The 20,292-nt window shown below is 35.6% G+C and overlaps 2 protein-coding genes and 1 non-coding gene across 3 annotated transcripts; 2 read left to right on the top strand and 1 right to left on the bottom strand.

Annotated features, from left to right (window-relative positions):
- Nucleotides 1-1,237: 1,237 nt before the first annotated feature.
- On the bottom strand, nucleotides 1,238-1,308 carry Trnag-ccc. Its single transcript has one exon. It is a non-coding gene; the product is annotated as a tRNA-Gly (tRNA).
- A 647-nt stretch (nucleotides 1,309-1,955) lies between these two features.
- On the top strand, nucleotides 1,956-12,429 carry LOC121861703 (pre-rRNA-processing protein ESF1-like). Its single transcript, XM_042359605.1, has 12 exons — nucleotides 1,956-2,086; nucleotides 3,603-3,675; nucleotides 4,030-4,209; nucleotides 4,734-5,109; nucleotides 5,520-5,746; nucleotides 6,342-6,591; nucleotides 7,375-7,589; nucleotides 8,323-8,508; nucleotides 9,482-10,018; nucleotides 10,716-10,889; nucleotides 11,393-11,545; nucleotides 12,023-12,429. Exons 2-12 carry the CDS (start codon nucleotides 3,646-3,648, stop codon nucleotides 12,131-12,133), a joined length of 2,439 nt encoding a protein of 812 aa, XP_042215539.1. The 5' UTR covers nucleotides 1,956-2,086; nucleotides 3,603-3,645; the 3' UTR covers nucleotides 12,134-12,429.
- Nucleotides 12,430-12,703: 274 nt separating this feature from the next.
- Nucleotides 12,704-17,698, top strand: LOC121861704 (uncharacterized protein K02A2.6-like). Its single transcript, XM_042359606.1, has 2 exons — nucleotides 12,704-14,407; nucleotides 16,046-17,698. Exons 1-2 carry the CDS (start codon nucleotides 13,985-13,987, stop codon nucleotides 16,619-16,621), a joined length of 999 nt encoding a protein of 332 aa, XP_042215540.1. The 5' UTR covers nucleotides 12,704-13,984; the 3' UTR covers nucleotides 16,622-17,698.
- Nucleotides 17,699-20,292: the final 2,594 nt, after the last annotated feature.

Below are 20,292 nucleotides of genomic sequence, written 5' to 3'. Positions count from 1 at the left end.
GAGTTACTACAGTATAATGATAAAGGTATATCCAGATGCTTTATTTAGAATCAAATTACTGTACAATTAGAGATTTAAGTACACAATACAGTACATTTACAGTTATTACCCCCGTAGTGACAGTAGAGTACAGTATTAAAGTTGGTGGTTTAATCTAGACTTAAATTTAGATGTGTCTTTCAAACTCTCTTTTTTTTTCTAAGTCACTTACACTTATTAGTCAGCCAATAACTGCCTCAGTGTCACCTGTATAAACACCTAAATCAGTATCTTCAATGGCTGGATGGTTCAGTAGTCGACAAAGTAAAAACACTCTTTATGAAAGTGAGAAAGTAAATGGTAACTTATTTGGTAAAGTCTTCAGTTACGTGGATAGTATTGGCTGCTGAGGAAACAGTAACCGATTCTCTGTTTGTTTCTTCGTTTTTTTTTTACTTTAGAATTCTACATAACTGAAGAGGTAAGGTACTGTAGAAAGTTAAAAGTTTCTAAATACACAGATGGACAAATTAAAGTTAGGCTGTAATATTAGTGTGACAAATGAGTTATGTAGTGTGAAGTGAGAGGTTGTGTCGACTATTTTATGTCGGTACAAGATGAACCAAGTCCTACAGTATACTGTATAGATAGTGATGTAACAGTGAGTGATATGGATTAATGGAAGAAGGAAAGGCAAGCTTGAAATTTACTATATTTCATGTTAGACCAGATAAGGGAATGATGACAAGTTCCTAATAGTCTATAGTCTGTGTGTATTAATAAGGGGTAGGATATATTTCTGGGACATTTTAAATGGTGAAACAAAATGAAGAAAGGTTGTTTTAAAGGGAAATGGAGGACCTATATTTATATGTATTTTTTATTTTATTTATTTGTTTATTTTTTTAGGGCTGGATTTTTCCAGAAAAGTGAGGCCAACGGGGGGGGGGGGGATGACCCATCATTCTCTATGGTGAAGACTTTCCTGACAGATCAATATGAATATTTTATTAATAAAAATCATCATGGGTGCAAGAAAACAATACAATATATGCTTGCAAATGATAATAAACAGTAAATTAATTCAACCAATGAATGCTCAAGATATTTGTTTGTTTCCCACTATGAATCTGTATATATATGAGACTTTTGTTCAATTGTTTTGAAAATACAATGTATTATATATTCTTTTTTAATCGCAGTGAATACATGAGACAAAACTTTCTTCTTAATAACACAATAAACTTTTAAAAACGAATGCGCCGCCCGGGAATCGAACCCGGGTCGCAAGAATGGGAATCTTGCATGATACCACTACACCAGCGGCGCCGTTAACAGAAGCAACTGTTGTATTGAATATGATCTGATTATTTAATTATCTCCATTTGAAGGAAGGATAATTATGTTTTAATTGTTTTTATAACAAAAATGAAAACAATATTTAATTATCTAATTACTTAACAAGAAATTGCGTTTATTAAATGCGCAATATAATGCTAAAGAAAACACATCCACTGTATTGGTATTTCTATTATACTCTGCCTTAATGTTATACAATACCATTAAGCATATAAATTCTAACAACATAATCCTATTGTTGATAATTCCTGAAAATAAAGTTAGCATATTGTTGATAAGAGCAAACTAGTAAGTGAAATATTTCCATCTGCGTATTGTTAAAATTTTATGTATTTAAATATTTCATAAACTTTCACCATTAATAACATAATCACAATGATAAGGGTTCATTTAAAAAGGTTTATATATATATAATATAGAAATGATATTTACCATAACGTACATGTAAACAATGTGTCTCAATGGTTATATTGTATATGGCTTAGGCAAATTTTTATATTTTATCATACATAAAATTTGGTAATTTGTAATTAAAATATTAATAAATACAAACTGAACTTATAGAAATGATAATTTGTTCATCGTACAGGAGCATAAAACTTTCGCAAGTAAAACCAATTCGATTTATATTCCTGCAGTAAAGGAACAGTTGGCCAGGTCACACGTGGGGTCAGGCGTGTTAGTGCTGCTGCTCCTTAATTAAACACAAAAGGTCAACATAAAGGAATCAACAGCGGTATTTAATAAGGTAAATATTCACAACTTCGTACTCCATAGTAACCTTTAATTTTCAGTTAACACGGAGGCTCCGCTGTCTAATTAAGGGTTTGTTTTCCATTTTTTTTAAGGTGCTTTATATACTATGGCCCAAAACTGCTGAGAACAACGACAAAACTACTTTACAGTTTTCTTAATGAATTATGTCTGAATTTAAGTAGAAGTATACCTCTGAGTACTGATATAGTTTAGTGAGGTTTTTTCTTCAGTATGGTGAAGGCATTCATGGTCTTTTTGTTTTAAGGTAAATTCAAAGTCATTTATGTAAACTTAAAACGTGTGTAAATTACGAGTGCCGTTGCTGACATTGTGCAAGACTGAGAAAAATCTACCTAACCTAACCTGTATAAACACAATCTCTATGAACTACAAGTTTTGGAAGGTCAGATTCATTTAAAACACACCAAAGTACACTGGAAAAACATATTGGTCAACCCCAAAGGACTCGTGGCCTAAAGTAAAAATTTACCGAAATAACTTGCAAAGTTGAACCAGATTTTCTGGAGATACTCTTGCCTTGATGATGAACATGAAAATGGAAGTGAGAGTGCACAGAACTTATTAGAAACTGACCTAACCCTATCTGACCTACCTCACCTACCTAACCTACCTCACCTACCTAACCTGCCTCACCTACCTTACCTAACCTCACCTCACCTAACTTCCTAACCTTACCGTCATCCAAACAGCATCACTCGAAAAAATTATTAACACATGCAATCCAACAAAAATCATAAATACGCCCAATGAGATCGTCGTTCATTTCCCAACGTGTAAATAAAGACCGTGAATGTTTCCGCATAACAGCCAACGTGAACCAAAACATGGTCGCCACGGTAGATCCGATGGTGCCAAAATTACGGTAAAATTTTTTTTCTTCCAACAAGGACGTAGAGATGTGAAATTACTGCCATATGATCAGTGTTCACAGTGTTTTTACCCCATTATTTCCTCTTTCTCTTATGCCCTGCCCACTAACAAGTACTATATGATCAAGAAATTGGCTAAAAGAAAAAATACTACAATATTGTCACTTGGATTTTATTACTGTACTCAGTATCACCCACACAACATCTCCTGAACATTTGGTGCCATTCCATGAAGTCCTTCTGGTAGTACTGTAAGTATCTTTTCCACCTTTACTGGTTCGTTGTATTGACGGAAGTTTCTTGTTTGGGGTTTAACTATGTGTTTGTTAAGAGTGAATATGATACATACAGCTCGGACAAGAATTCCTTAGTGGTTTCTGTTGGATTGTATTTACTGCATAACATAGAGTTTACATAATTATAGATAATACAATAAATAATAATCTAAGGCATCCACCAGTTCTGGAAGAAGTCATCCTGTCATTCCAGACTTTTTGTTTTTTGTGGGGGCTTAATTGATCTATTTTCTTGTCAAAAGATCGAAGCCTTGTATAATTTTACGATTTACCGGACATGAGAATATTATCCCCATTTATTCTGTTTTATTCCGTCACAAAGGTACCAGTGTCAGACAGCCTCGTGCAACTAGAAAGTGACAAAGATGACGGACAAGGAATTAGAGACTCAACCAGTAAGTACCTGTACAGAATTTACTGAAGTGTTAGATCTTTAAATTAATCAATACAGGCAGGATGAGTGTCACATGTTTTTCAATAATTGTTGCAAAGTCCATGTACTGAACAGTTCCTTGGTTAGTTAGTTAGGTAGTGTGACCTTGATAAAAGAAATGTACAATCTTTGGGTAGTAATGATCCATAACATGTTTTAAATTATTCAAAATTATAAGATTACTTCCATTGACAAATTTTGGTTTAACACACACCCACTAACACATGTCCTGGGTTATTCCTGTTTTCATGATATCGGGTGTGAATTTTCGATGGTGGTAACAAGAATTCTAATGTTAAAGTTATACCTGTAACAGATGTCAAAAAAGAAGCAGAAAGACAAGAAGTACAGAAAGGGTTCAAATATCAAGAGTGACATGGATCAGATTCTCTCCGACCCAAGATTTGCCCATATATCTTCTGACCGGAAGCTTAGACATGTACCCAAGGAGGAGCGCAAAATCAAACTTGACAGCCGTTTCCATTCCGTACTGACAGTGAGTATACAAACAAACACATTTTCTGGTTTAAATTGTAAATCTTAATTCAGTGTTTCTCTTATGACAATATCAATGTAATTTGAATTCATTCTGGTTCCCTAACTGAAAAGGTCCAAGGGGATATATTCATGTCTGCTTATCAGTTTGTTGATAGATAGTAAGTTAAATCTGTATCTGTTTCACTCTATAGACAGACAGTTTATTCCATCTGTATCGGTTAATAGACATCATTATTAGTCCCTCTTTGCAGTAGTCTGATTACACATCATTTATTCATCTATATAGGATCACTGTTACTTATTTAACCCTTATCTGGCAGCTGTGAATTCCCAACTCCACCTCTTTATGGATGTGAAAAAATGTAATGCAAGGGACATGAAACATTTACTCATGATGGACGTCCCTACAGCTAACTTCAGCTGATAATGGCCTCTACTTAAGGTTTAAATTAGAAAAAATAAATAATTCTGTGATAACTACAAAGGAAGCGTACTTACTAATATTTGCTTAAACTTGGACAGGATGAGAAATTCTATGAAAAATCCACCATGGATCCACGTGGCAGGAAGGGTAACTATTCCACTAAAGAAGACCTACTCAAATTTTACCACATGTCCTCCGATGAAGACTCAAGTGACGAGGCTGATGAAGATGAAGAAAAAGATTCAAATGATGATGATGATGATGACAAAGTAGATGAAAATGTACAAGAGGATGATAATGATGATGATGTAGATGATGAAGTAGGCGAAGAAGAGGACAGTGATGACAAGGTGGTGGTAGATGAAGATGAACAGAATGAAGAAAATGGGGAAGACATACCCACTCCAGCAGAAGAAAGAAAGGGGGTGACATCAGACCAAAATCAGATAGAAGAGGACAACTTGCTTAATGAGGGTAGAGGAACTTTGTATTGTGTTGAGAGTTTTGAATATATATAGTTTAAAGTTTTCCTAGACTTCATACTGAGAGTTAATACTAAACATGGTGATTAATGCTCATTTTTTTTATAGTTACTAAAATGTCATAAAAAATCCTTTATATACAATTGTTTTTTTTTACTGTCGATAGTGAGATCTTGTTTTTCAGCCCAGTATGGAGAGGCATGAGGTGTTAATGTCATGTTCTGACTGATGAATTTTTGTGAATTGTCTTCTGAATGTACAAGTGTCTGGAATGAGTTTTATATCCAGTAGTAAAGATAATGAAACTTCCAAACCTAACCTAACTTGACCTAACCTAATCTAACCTAACCTAACTTAAACTTCCAAAGCTACAGAACTTATAGTTACACAACCATCTCACAGAAAACAGGAAAGAGAGAGAAGCAAAAGAAAGGAGTGAAATACCACGTGAAGTGCGGAGACGACTGCAGGACCTGAACCTAGACTATGCGAGAGGCGAGGTGCTGTTCTCAGACGACTCCTCGGACGACGACTCCACCACAACTGATGAAGACGACTACACCGAAGAGTTTGAGTGGGGAGAGTTAGACCAAGATGCCGTGTGGGATAATGATGATCGTGACGTGGAAGTGAGTAGATTTATATTTTATTTGTTTATCTGTCTGTCTGTCTATCTATCTATCTATCTATCTATCTATCTATCTATCTATCTATCTATCTATCTATCTGTTTATTTATCTATACAGTATATCCATTTATATATTTGTCTATCTATTTATCTATCTAAATATATTTCTGTCATATCTATCTACCTGTCTATCTTTCTAATATCTATCTATACATCTCTCTCTGTCTGTCTGTCTGTCTGTCTGTCTGTCTGGTATCTTTTGTTTGGGTTAGATAATTATAAATTTGTACTAAAAAAAATAATAGAGGAGTTTTATGGATAAGTTGACTTCATGACAATATATCCAGAAGTGGTGTTATTTCCACGTCCACTATAGAAGATTATGTTTAGAAGATCAGTATAAAAGTATAGATTTACTCCTGATACTCTAAAAGAAAAGAATTAGGAGATATAGAATGAAAGACATTTGATAATTAATACTGTACTGTACATTGATTCTGACAAAGCACCTCAAAGTGACCTGTAAGTAAACGTGATTTAAATGACTAATGAATGTCTGAGAATTACAAGCCCTTACAAATCATCTCCAATTTCAGGAAACATCTCGTATTGCCGTTTGTAACCTTGACTGGGACCGCATTAAAGCAGCAGATATTATGGTGTTGTTTTCTTCCTTCTGTCCAAGGGGGGGATCCATCAAGAGAGTTACTATATACCCCTCTGAGTACGGCAAGCAACGTATGGTGGAGGAGAATCTGACTGGACCACAGGAGCTGAAGTCTGTACCTAGTAGCGGGACGAAGGATACTGACCTCAACCTGGTAGATCTTGATAAACTTGAAAAAGGTAAAGTTGTTCATATATCTGACACAAGTGAACCATGTTAAAAGTATTATGTTAATATGTATAGTAGGGTATATTTTTTTTCTTGATTAGTTTTAGAATATTATATGATTGACTTGACATACTGAACTGTACTTGATCTTTAAGTTGTAACCATCTGCACCCGTGATTATCTATTTTGACATTGATAATCAATATTTTCTGACTTTATACCAGATTTAAGGCCTGTGTTTAACTGGGAAATGTTCTCCTTCAACAATAGCCTGTTTAGATAAAATAATGTAACGTTATCACCAGTGCAGTATATGCACGGTTTTACCTATAAAATTGAGAATGCTATAATGAACGAAACTCCTACAACGAACAGTATTTTTTTTTTTTTTTTTACTAATTGTTTTTTATTACAAGTATTAATGATATTCTTTATTTGAGGAGTTTAGATGCATATTTATGCACTTTTTTACAATTTTTACAATTTTATATTATATTTTTCAGTGTTAAGTGGTTGTATTTGGGGGCCTGGAACGTATTAATCCTATAACGAACGAATGCTATAACGAACATGGTTCTAGAACCAATTAGATTCGTTATAGCACTTTCTTTATTTAATGCAATAATTCTTATAGTAGTCTTTCTTCATTGCCAGGTGTTAATGGTTGAATGAAGCTATTGATTGAACATTAATAATAATTTGTAGGATTTTTATTTATTATTTTTTTTTGCTGTAGATAAGAACATGTTAAGTTGATAAACCTGTACTGAATACTGTACTTTTATTAATAACAGGTAGACTAGATGAAAATGCTGGAGCAACCAAGACGCACTATGAGGCTCTGAGACGATATCAACGTAATCGTCTTCGTTATTTCTATGCGGTGGTTGAGTGCAACTCTATTGACACTGCCAAAGTTCTCTATCAAGAGTGTGATCGAAAGCCATATGAGGGAGCTGGAATTCTTCTTGATCTGAGATATATTCCTTCAGATATGACTTTTGATGAGGTATGTGGGGATAGGTTTAACATTGATAATAATAAATATTAATGGTTTATTGAGAGAAATTACCAGCCAAAACTGAAAATACACAATGGAAAGAGATTTTATTTGGTAACATTGGGGGATAGGTCATTTAACAAAAGCTTTCATTACAAAAAAGAGAAGGAAACTACAGCAGGATGGTTGGTCTTGTTAACCTAATACAGATGTGGTGTTGGACAGCAGCACATGGACAGGATTTGTTCCAAGATGGTGTAGCCTGTGTGTCCCCTAAAGTGGTAGTAGGAGATATAATGAAGATCAGAGGGAGCTGAGAGGGCCAGTATACTGAATGCCTCTTAACTTGGATGAAATATTTTAGAGGGACAGGACTTGTTGCATTAGATTCCTTGATGAATGGCACATCAAAAGTATAGTTTAAAATTTTCTTTGTTATGTCAAGTTTCTTCAGAAAATAGCAAGGATAAAGAAGTTTTGACAGGAAAAAACAAACAAGATTTACAGGTTTTCTTTTAGTTAAGTCATATTACCTGTGCCTTATCCTGAAACATAAATCTTTATTCTTAGATAATTTTAAAATCACTTAGTTTGCTTTAAGTTTATATTTTTATTTATTTATGTACAGTATTAATTTTTTCCTGTTTTGTCAAGTTCAAGACCAGTTTATCTGATCATTCATATTTTTTGTCTACTGTACTTACAATAAACACTGCAGCTCTCTTCTCAACTCGGGTTACAGATGCCACATGATGTCTGTGAAATGGTTCCCAAGACATACGAAGTCAAGAATTTTACAACAACAGCTCTACATGACTCCCGACCCATCTTGACCTGGGATGAGACTGACCCTGAACGACAGAAAATTCTCTCAAATGCCATGAGTAAAGCAATGAAAGGAGGAGATTTAGATGATGGTTGTTTGAAGGTTAGTTAATGTAACCTTCAAGTTTTAAATTCCACACCTGTACAGTATTTATTTAAGTGAAGGATATTATCTGTCCTTCTCTCCCACTTTTTATATGTGCTAGATTGAGGGAAACAATTCTTAAGAAAGGAAGGAAATGGTAGAATAGTGTGAGATGATGTACAAAGCAACAAGGTGGTGAAACAACAACTAAGAACACACAGCAGATGCCTCATATTAATTTTTTTTTATTGTAAGTATTATGTCCTTTATATACAAGTACTGTACAGTATTGCATATTTGGATTTTTCTTTAGTCAGAGTTGGAGATACAGAGAGCAGTGAGAGGAACAGTAATCCCTCAAATAACTTCAAATTTCATTACAAAAGTGTGTTGAAACTGAATTATATTAGATTTATTTACTTGAAAAAATTATTACAACTTTTTTTTACTGTAAAAAATTAAATACTTTGTCAAGGTAGATATTCACATTCAACAAAATACAGCAGAATTTACACATTGTACACTACAGCTTCATTCTTCCCACTTACTTTATACAAACCTGAATGATTGCTGTAGAGGTGAGATGGTCAACCATTGAACTTTTTTTTAGATCTGCAAGCAAGGATATCTTATCTGCCACTTCTTAATACAAGCTTGCTGAAATATAGCAGGTCCTTGCCATTCACTGGGGGATACATTCTTGAAAATATCTGTGATATGCAAATCTGTAAAGCACAAACTTAGAGGTCATGGGGAAAAAGGTTTGGGTCCTCGGCTTTAAAATTTGTTTACCATTTTTGCCAAACTATATCCTTAATTAACATGTTTTTTTTTATAATTATTCCTGTTTTTGCACAATTAAATAATTTCAAGTAGATTGAGTTAATAATTTTATTGGGAATTCATCACATATACAATATATACTGTAAACAGTACAGAAATACATTTTGAGTAAAAACAACATGGTTGAACAAATACTTTGTCATTTCAGGGCTTCTTGGCATCAAGCAGTGAAGAGGAAAATGAGGATAGTCTAGACGAGGAGGAAGATGATGACAGCGATGATGAAGCCACCAAAGCTTCCCGAATAGCCAAGTTCAGAGCATTAATAAGTGAGATAGATGAGAAGGACAAAAGAAAGAAAGAGAAAGATATTGATATGGAAGAAACTTTCCAATTGAAAGAAGACACTGATGAGGAGGAAGAACCAGTGGTAAAAGAATCAAAAACAAAGGAACAACTCAATCCTTTTGAAAAATACCTGGAGAAGAGAAAAACTAAGAGAAAAGAAAGAAAAAAGAAGAAAAAGGAAGAAAATGAGAATGTCAATTCTAGTAGTGAAGAAGAAAGTGAATCAAAAGGTGTTATATCAGATGATGAACTTCCAGAAGGTGTTGGTGATTTGTACAATGACCCTTTCTTTGCTGACGAGCTGAAGAAAATGGATGCAAGTAGTAGTAGTAGTTCCAAGAAAAAGAAAACTAAGAAAGATTCAGATGAAACTCAAGGGAAGGAAGGCAACGAGCAGGTGAATGTGATATTTTTTTCTAGAATTATTCTGTTTAGCTTGTATTGAAATATTCCAGTGAGGTTTGAAGTGTGGAAAGTGGCCATGAAACGTTGAGGATGATGATGATGACACTGATGATGATGATGCTGTGTGTGAATGTCGAAACATATTTGGAGAAGGCAGTTTCATTGGTGGATGTTTTTAATGAGCATAGGGAAACAGGCATAAAGTATTCCTGTTGTGTGTATGCCATGTTTCACTTGTGGGCACATCGGGCATAAGTTAATCTTCCCATTACTCTATATATTTAGTTAGCAATGGAATAGGAGTACAATACAATTAAAGGATGAATACACAGTCAGAACAGGAGAGGAGAGTGTGAGTGAGGGGGGGGGAGGGGAGGGGGGGCACTAGTAAGCTGGAGTGTGTTAAGTATTATACCTCAGTTTGGTGCTAAGTTCAGGCGAGTCCTCTTACAGTTGAATGAAAAAAGACAATCATATGGAATACCTTGGCATATAGACCTAATACATGTATTGCCAATTTCCCAAAACTGAACTTGAATGGTTATATATTTGTAAGCTGATGTTTGATGTGTGTGTGTGTGTGTGTAGAATTCATGAACAATTAGTAATATGCTGTATTAAGCTCTTAAGACCCTTTCTAGTTTTGATGAAGTATTTTAGGTAAGTTATTCCACATTTCACTTCCACAGGGAGATCTAGAGCTTCTGCTTATGGATGAAGATGCCGAAAACAAGAAGCACTTCAGTATGAGAGAAATTATAGAGACAAATAAAGAGAAGAAGAAGAAGAGAAGACAAAACAAGGCACAGAAGAAACAGCAATTAAAGCCACAGGAACAACAAGCTGCTATAGATGATTTTAAGGTAAGAAGCATAAAGGTTTTCAGGTACCCAGTATAATTTTTTAATTTATTAACTTTTTCCCACGTAATTACTATCCAATTTTTTCCCTTGAAGCAAAGTTTATGTAAAGTGAAACCTCCATTTAATGTACTTCTCTTTCCATGTATTCATTGAGCTGGGGAGTTTCACATCCAATGAACCCTTGATATAATGGACTTTCCTCTCTATCTAGTTCATTAAATAGAGGTTTCACTGCAGGTACTCAATCATTTTCTTCTGTAAGCAAGATAGGGTGATATGTATTGTATTGTGGATGTCTTAGCTGAGGGACATTGAACCTTCTGGTGTGAATTGGGAAGATCTTTTATTTATAACAACTGTCTGGCTGTGTTGATGTTACCATAGATAAATCAATGTTGTGTGTTTATGTGGTTCAAGGATCATTAGTAAGACTCATGAACTGTACATTGGTGATCTGTTGTTTGATGTATATTATGTGTATTAAAACATGTGGGTATTTTCAGGTTAATATCGCTGATCCAAGATTTGTCCCACTGCTTACTTCAGGAGAGTATAACATTGACCCTTCACATCCACAATTCAAGCGCACCAAAGCTATGGATAACCTCATCAGTACCGTGCAGCAGAAGAGGATGGCACAGTCTTTTGAGAATGTTGTAAGTGTTGCATGATTTGGACCCAGTCTCCGGTTTTGTTATGATGGGTAACTAGTGCAGTAATTGGTTGATTGAATGGGATTGGTCAAAATTAACAGAATAGTTCACTTGGTAAGGATTATACTGCTGTTAAGACTTTCTCCTAATCATTAACTCATATCACTTCCTTCTCCTTTGTTAATGGATTTTTGAATATTTCAAATGCCATTTTTTCCTATTTTTCTGTTATTCACTTGTGAACCAGCATGACCATTAGGGAACAGGTGTCAATTACGCACACAAGACACTGCCTCAGTAGTCATGTTGAGAACAGTGAGTAGCTTTGGCCCCCAAAAGGATCAAATTTAGTTATTAATTATGTAAAACTGTAAATTCTACCCATTTTTTATTTCACAGTTACACTATGTATTTGATATAAATGTTATCTTTGAAGTTTATGTTGATGTTGATAAATCATAATAATTGTTTCCTTCTCAGCCTGAAGCCAAGAGGCAGAATACAAACTCAGAGAAGAACAAAGACCATGAATTATCACTGTTGGTTAAGAGAGTAAAGAGCAAGACAAATAAACCCAAGAAGAAGCCTTAGTGAGCACTTCATACAGTTATCAATAAATGACAAGGACATCAGGAAAAAAGTTACTGGATATTTTGTTTAATTTGTTGACTTAGCAGTAATAAGATGTTTTCTAAAAAATACATTAGTCATGAGTGTCACAGCTGCAGGTTTCATGTGAACTGTTCATAAAGACAAAGATTAGAATCTGAACATACAGCACTGATGCCATCATCCAGAATATTCAATTAAATTAGATTACAAGTTGTGATGCATGTTGTAAATTGTTTTACATTGTTAAATACAGTCTTTTCAGAACTATTGTACAATATGTATATAATTTCCCCCCATAATTGTATATAATCGTGAAAAGCTCATAGGATATATATGAAATGCTCAGGCCCTATGAAAGGTAATACAAGAATAAGTTGATAAACAAATACAGTGTATCATATTTTTACAATTATTTCCATCTGTTGCCAAAATAATTATGAGCATAGCAATCAATTGAGTCCAAATACCTAGTTTATAAACCCCGCCCACTGATGATGTCATTACCTGGACCACAAAACGCCATGAACGAAACCCTAAACAGTAAATCAATTTCCTTTATGATTTTTAGTAAAGTAGTAAGCAAATAAGCTCCAATAAGTTTGTTATTATTACTTAAGATTACTTTCTCGCCCTTGGTTCAGTAATAGTGTTCATATCTTCATTAGTAAACTGGGATTCAGACGGTAGATGGTTTAGTAGGGGTGAGTCAAGGCCTTATTCACACGTCTCGAAGCTACGCTGTGAACTTATAACAGTTTACATTGGACAGCTGACGGACATCAGCTCGTTTTTCTCTCTCTACTGCTTCTGGTGAACACTGCTGATGTTACTGGATACTGCTGGCTGACATTACTGGATACTGCTGGCTGATGTTACTGGATACTGCTGGCTGACAGGTAAAATTCCACTCATAATTAATTAGTTTCCAATTATTGTTTTTATGTTCCTGGTGTACTTTAGCTAACGTTGGTTCACCTTACTGTAGTGGTACGAGCCTCTGTCATATGTAGGGTGTCGGGTTTCAATCTAAATCATATGTCAATGTTGGCTTCAGTCTAAATTTTATGCCGGTGTTGGTTTCAGTGTAAATTTTTATTGAATAATGGAAAGAGATTAATATTCACACAGTATACTTGAGTTTTATTTGGTGTACAGGTACATATCATCAGGGTACATTTGGGTACGTTAGAGTAGGCGATCAACATGTGTACCATTCGTAGCATGCACTTAAAACAGTACTCAATTTCCTTGCACATATTTTTTAACATTTCTATCCTCTTACCATCCACTGCCACCCTCATTATCCATCCCAGCTGCCATCCTCACTACCATCCTTACTATCCATCCCAACTACCATCCTAGCAAGGTAGAAACTTTTGAGGAACTTGTTCAGTTGGTGATTTTAGAACAGTTCAAAAAAGCCACTCCGAGAGATATACAATTGTACTTAGGAGAGAGAGATATTAGTAATGTTCATAAAGCTGCTGCATTAGCTGATAGCTATGCCCTTACTCACAAAATGCATCATGTTAAATCTCAAAATCATTCAGGTGGAAAGGGTTTTGTAACCAAGGAAAAGGGTGGTAGGCAGGATAGTAGTACTGCTTCTTCTAGTAAAGTATATTTTCGTGGAAACTTGGGTGAGCTTTCCAAGACCTATGCCAAGACTAAAGCATTTGTCTGTTTTTACTGTAAGAAACCAGGTCATGTGATTGCGAATTGCTCTAAATTGGAAGCAAAGAAGCAAGAGCCAGTGCTCTCATTCGAACCTCTGGAGAAGTTTGACTAAACTTTAGTGAGAAATCGAAGGAGGATTCTTTTGAACCTTTCATGTTTGATTGTTCAGTTGCAGTTGAAGAATCAGGTGATCAGTACCCTGCGAAGATTTTGCGTGGCACTGGTGCTTCCCACAGTATTCAGTTGAGAGGATCTGTTCCCTGCGTGGAAGATTCCTATACTGGAGAGCATTTGGTGCTTAAGGGTGTCATTGGAGTGATCACTGTTCCTTTGTGTAGGGTGTTTTTGAGAACTCCACTTGTGACTGGTTGGGTGACTATTGGTGTTCAAGATTCTCTTCCTGTGACAGGGGTTACTTTTTTGCTGGGTAATGTTATTGCAGGAGCCAGCGTGGTGCCAGATCCTGTGGTATCTTCGACCCCTACAGTGGAGAATAATACTGGTTTAATTGAAGAAGAATACCCTGATTTATTTCCTTTATGTGCAGTTACAAGGAGCCAGACTCTTCGGAATAAGGTACAGACCATTCCTTCAGTTGACCCTAAGCTTTGTATTGCTGATAGTAGTACACCTGGCAATGATGAAAATGATTTAGGTATTGAGAATCTGTTTGACAGTCAGGATGATTCATTTGATAGTGACATTGGTGGGAGAGATGTGAGTGAAGCTAAAGATTCAGTTAACATTCATTCCCCAAAATCTGAAGCTGATCTCTCTTCTGGTGACAACATTACCATTCAGAAAATACCTGTCACTAGGGAAAAACTGATAGATGATCAGCAGAGTGACTCCGAATTACCTGAACTATGTAGGAAGGCTGTGGATATGGAAGAAGCGGCTCACTTGCCTGTTTGTTACTACATGGATTCAGGGTTACTTATGAGGAAGTTCAGATTTGTATCTGATCCTGCTGATGAGTGGAATGCTGTGCATCAGGTTTTGATTCCCAGATGTCACAGGGGAGAAATCTTGAAATTAGCACACAAATTTTTGGGAGGACATTTAGGAGTTAGGAAAACATACAAAAAGATTTTGTCGCATTTTTACTGGCCTGGAATGAAAGGTGATGTTGCCAGATACTGTAGAACTTGCCATGAATGTCAGTTGGCTGGTAAACCAAATCAGGTCATAAAATCTGCTCCCCCTAAAATCCATTCCTGTGGTAGATGAGCCATTTAGCAGGGTTATAATTGATTGTGTAGGTCCTCTCCCAAAAACTCGATGTGGCCACCAATATTTGTTAACAATCATTTGTACTACCACCAGGTACCCAGAGGCTATACCATTGAGAAACATCAAAGCAAAGAGTGTGGTAAAGGCTCTGACTAACTTTTTCACTAAATGTGGCAGTCCTAGAGTTGTACAGTCGGATCAGGGTACTAATTTCACTTCTTTCCTTTTCCAGCAGATGATGAATGAATTGGGTATTAAGCAATACTTAGCTTCTGCATACCACCCTCAAACCCAAGGTGCCCTAGAGAGATTCCACCAGACTTTTAGATCTATGCTTAGGAAATACTGTATGGAGTCTGATAAGGATTGAGATGAAGGAGTGCCACTTACAGTATGTTGTTTGCCATAAGAGAGAGTCCCCAACATTCCCGAGGATTCAGTCCCTTTGAAATGATTTTTGGTCATGCTGTAAGAGGTCTTATGACTGTGTTGAAGGAAAGTTGGATAAGTAATCAAATAAAAGTCCCTTTGTCAGTGTATGTAGAGAAGTTTAAAGAGAAACTGAAGAGAGTAGGTGAGATTGCTTGTGAAAATTTGTCAGAAGTACAGGAGAAAATGAAAAAGCAATATGATGAGCATTGTCAAGCTAGAGAATTTAAGCCTGGAGATAGGGTTTTAGCACTTATAACCCTGTATAGAAATCCCCTTCAAGCTAAATATGAGAGTCCATTCACTATAGTCAAGAAATTAAATGACCTCAACTATGTCATAGCGACTGTAGGTAAAAGAAAATTGGAGAGTTTGACTCATATCAACAGGTTGAAACCGTATTTTGGTTGGAGTGAAGTGGTTTGTTCAGTAGCAGGAGGAGAGGAGGTGGTCCCAGATACTGATTTCCAAGTGGATATCCCCATAAAAATCTGTAATTCCAGTATATTGTGTGACCCTACCTCTAAAGTATCCCATCTTTCACAACAACAGTCTCAGGATGTGGTGCAACTGCTGCAGTCGTTCAAGCCACTCTTCGACGATGTGCTGGGCCAGTGTTCTCTGCTGGAACATGACCTAGTACTGCTGCCTGGCACATCTCCCATCAAGCATGCACCCTACCGAATGAGCCCTGATAAGCGGGAGAAGCTGAAGCAGGAGGTGGAGTATCTGCTGGAACATGACCTAGTGGAGAGGAGCAGTAGTGCATGGGCGTCACCCTGTGTGCTGGTGCCTAAACCCGACGGAAGTGTCCGCATGTGTACTGACTACAAGAAGGTCAACCTGGTGACACGTACTGATGCATATCCATTGTCGCGCATCGACGACATCATTGATAGTGTGGGTCAAGCATCATTTGTCACCAAGCTGGATCTTCTCAAAGGCTACTACCAAATCAAACTCTCGGAAGAAGCAAAGCAGATTTCAGCTTTTGTCACTGCGGAGGGGCTTTGGCAATACAAAGTTATGCCCTTCGGCCTCAAAGGAGCACCAGCAACATTTCAGCGAGCGATGCATATACCCTGTTGTGACATCAGGCCTGCCTGGAGTGTACGCCTATCTAGATGATCTGGTCGTCATCAGTGACACATGGGTACAACACTTTGGCCGACTCCGTGAACTCTTCAATCGTCTAGCAGAGTTCAACTTCACCGTACACCTACCCAAGAGTGAATTCGGACATGCCACCTTAATCTTCCTTGGTCATGTCATTGGACAAGGGAAAATTGCTCCAATTGATGCCAAAGTTGCCGATATTCTCAATCTACCCACACCTCGCAATCGAAAGGCTCTCAGAAGATTTCTCGGGATGGCTGGATTCTACAGGCGGTTTTGTCAAAATTTTGCCAGGGTGGTCAATCCCCTGACAGATTTGGTCAGCCCAAAAAGAAAGTTTGTGTGGACTGATGAATGCCAGAGAGCATTCGAAAAGGTTCTTGGGCTGTTGGCGACGGCACCTGTACTGCAACTCCCAGACTTTAAGAAACAGTTTGCGATACAATCGGATGCGTGTGACACAGGAATTGTGCTGTGTTAATGCAAAAAGGAAAAGATGGAATATTGCACCCGAACTGTTATTTCTCGGCCAAACTGAAAAAGCATCAACGTGGATATGCCACAATAGAAAAAGAAGCATTGGCCCTTTTGTTAGCTCTGGAAAAGTTTGAGGTGTATGTAATTGGATCACCTTACCCAGTGATAGTTTATACAGATCATAATCCACTTCAGTTTGTTCATAATATGAGAAATAAGAATCAAAGACTGTTATGGTGGTCATTAGCTCTTCAACCCTATATTATAGAAATCAAACATAAAGGGCTGTGATAATATAATTGCCGACACTCTATCTCGTGTTGAGTAAAAAAGTTTAGTCAGAGCTTAAACTTTTAAATTAAAGGGGGAGATGTTACGAGTGAGAGTTCCATGGTTGGTTGTGGATTCGCAACGTGAATGTCTTTTGTTTGTGACGTCATTTCTGCCCGCTTCCATTCCCTTTGTTTACCGCCAGTATGGGGCCGGCAGTGATAAGTTAAGTACAGAGTATCTCCTTTCTTACTGTACAATATGTTTCTAGTGGTATAACGTGTAAACCTTGCTCGACTTTTATAACACCAAGTAAAGTATTATTTGTGAAAGATTATTGTTAATCATATTTTAGAGTTCCATGGAAAATAACTTACTTGTTTATGAGGTTTCGTGTGGTGGATAGACCACGTTGTTCTTGGTAGTTTCTAGACTAAATAAGTCTTTACTTTTATGTTCATTATTTTGTCACTCGGTTGAGTCATTTATTTGATCAGATTTAATTTGTATTTGTTTATTTTTGTACATACTGATATATTTGTTTTATTGTTTGTTTGATAATATATTCTGTAATTAAAACTACTGCATGTATTTCAATATACCCCATAGTAATGAGGTTATGATTTTGGTGGGATCTATTCCTTGGACCTGTAATACAAAGAGAAGTTGAATTTGTGATTTTCTTACACCCTAAGATATATATATATATATATATATATATATATATATATATATATATATATATATATATATATATATATATATATATATATATATATATATATATATATATATATATATATATATATTATATAATTTTTCAGAAAATTAGATCATAGAAAATGGGAAATTCTGACAGAAAACGGGACTTTTTTTAACAAAGTTTTTTATCATAGAAAATGGGAAATATCTACTTTTCAGGAAAGTAGATCACAGAATTTTTCGAAAATTAGATTGTCATAGAAAAGGGAAATTTTATTATAGAAAACGGGAATTTTTTATCATAGAAAATTGGAAATATCTACTTTCTGAGAAAGTTGGTTATCTACTTTCCCAAAAGGTAGATTTTCTACTTTAAGGGAAAGTAGATTATCGACTTTTTGGGGAAGCAGATTGTCGATTTTTTGGGAAATATGACCTAATTTTGCGAAGTAGATTATCATAGAAAACGGGAAATTTGTATCATAAAAAATGGGAAATATCTACTTTCCGGGAAAGTTGGTTATCTACTTTCCGGAAAAGTAGATTATCTACTTTTCGGGAAAGTAGATTATCGATTTTTCGGGAAAGTAGATTGTCGATTTTTGGGGAAATATTACCTAATTTTGCGAAGTAGATTATCATAGAAAACGGGAAATTTGTATCATAAAAAATGGGAAATATCTACTTTCCGGGAAAGTTGGTTATCTACTTTCCGGAAAAGTAGATTATCTACTTTTCGGGAAAGTAGATTATCGATTTTTCGGGAAAGTAGATTGTCGATTTTTGGGGAAATATTACCTAATTTTGCGAAGTAGATTATCATAGAAAACGGGAAATTTGTATCATAAAAAATGGGAAATATCTACTTTCCGGGAAAGTTGGTTATCTACTTTCCGGAAAAGTAGATTATCTACTTTTCGGGAAAGTAGATTATCGACTTTTTGGGGAAGCAGATTGTCGATTTTTTGGGAAAAATGACCTAATTTTGCGAAGTAGATTATCATAGAAAACGGGAAATTTGTATCATAAAAAATGGGAAATATCTACTTTCCGGGAAAGTTGGTTATCTACTTTCCGGAAAAGTAGATTATCTACTTTTCGGGAAAGTAGATTATCGACTTTTCGGGAAAGTAGATTGTCGAATTTTTGGGGAAATATTACCTAATTTTGCGAAGTAGATTATCATAGAAAACGGGAAATTTGTATCATAAAAAATGGGAAATATCTACTTTCCGGGAAAGTTGGTTATCTACTTTCCGGAAAAGTAGATTATCTACTTTTCGGGAAAGTAGATTATCGACTTTTTGGGGAAGCAGATTATCGATTTTTTGGGAAAAATGACCTAATTTTGTGAAGTAGATTATCATAGAAAACGGGAAATTTGTATCATAAAAAATGGGAAATATCTACTTTCTGGGAAAGTTGGTTATCTACTTTCCGGAAAAGTAGATTTTCTACTTTTCGGGAAAGTAGATTATCGATTTTTCGGGAAAGTAGATTGTCGATTTTTGGGGAAATATTACCTAATTTTGTGAAGTAGATTATCATAGAAAACGGGAAATTTGTATCATAAAAAATGGAAAATATCTACTTTCCGGGAAAGTTGGTTATCTACTTTCCGGAAAAGTAGATTATCTACTTTTCGGGAAAGTAGATTATCGACTTTTTGGGGAAGCAGATTGTCGATTTTTTGGGAAATATGACCTAATTTTGCGAAGTAGATTATCATAGAAAACGGGAAATTTGTATCATAAAAAATGGGAAATATCTACTTTCCGGGAAAGTTGGTTATCTACTTTCCGAAAAAGTAGATTATCTACTTTTCGGAAAAGTAGATTATCGATTTTTCGGGAAAGTAGATTGTCGATTTTTGGGGAAATATTACCTAATTTTGCGAAGTAGATTATCATAGAAAACGGGAAATTTGTATCATAAAAAATGGGAAATATCTACTTTCCGCGAAAGTTGGTTATTCATTTTCCGAAAGTAGATTATCTTACTTTTTCGAAAGTAGATTACTATTCTTTTGGGGAAGCAGATTGTCGATTTTTTGGGAAATGAACTTAATTTTTATGAAGTAGATTATCATAGAAACGGGAAATTTGTATCATAAAAAATGGAAATATCTACTTTCCGGAAAGTTGGTTATCTACTTTCTGGAAAAGTAGATTATCTACTTTTCGGGAAAGTAGATTATCGATTTTTCGGGAAAGTAGATTGTCGATTTTTGGGGA

This window comes from Homarus americanus, unplaced genomic scaffold (genome assembly GCF_018991925.1).
Source record: "Homarus americanus isolate GMGI-L3 unplaced genomic scaffold, GMGI_Hamer_2.0 scaffold43243, whole genome shotgun sequence".
In the NCBI taxonomy this organism is placed as follows: domain Eukaryota; kingdom Metazoa; phylum Arthropoda; class Malacostraca; order Decapoda; family Nephropidae; genus Homarus; species Homarus americanus.
The sequence above is the reverse complement of the archived record's forward strand: the minus strand, read 5'-3'. Positions and strand labels throughout refer to the sequence as shown.

Bases quoted from the DNA above. Each gene is read 5' to 3' on its own strand.
- LOC121861703 (XM_042359605.1), top strand. From the start codon at position 3,646: ATGACGGACAAGGAATTAGAGACTCAACCA. The intron at 4,210-4,733 runs GTGAGTATACAA...AAACTTGGACAG, and splicing joins GTTTCCATTCCGTACTGACA to GATGAGAAATTCTATGAAAA. The intron at 6,592-7,374 runs GTAAAGTTGTTC...TATTAATAACAG, and splicing joins TCTTGATAAACTTGAAAAAG to GTAGACTAGATGAAAATGCT.
- LOC121861704 (XM_042359606.1), top strand. From the start codon at position 13,985: ATGTTTGATTGTTCAGTTGCAGTTGAAGAATCAGGTGATCAGTACCCT. The intron at 14,408-16,045 runs GTACAGACCATT...TCACAACAACAG, and splicing joins GCCAGACTCTTCGGAATAAG to TCTCAGGATGTGGTGCAACT.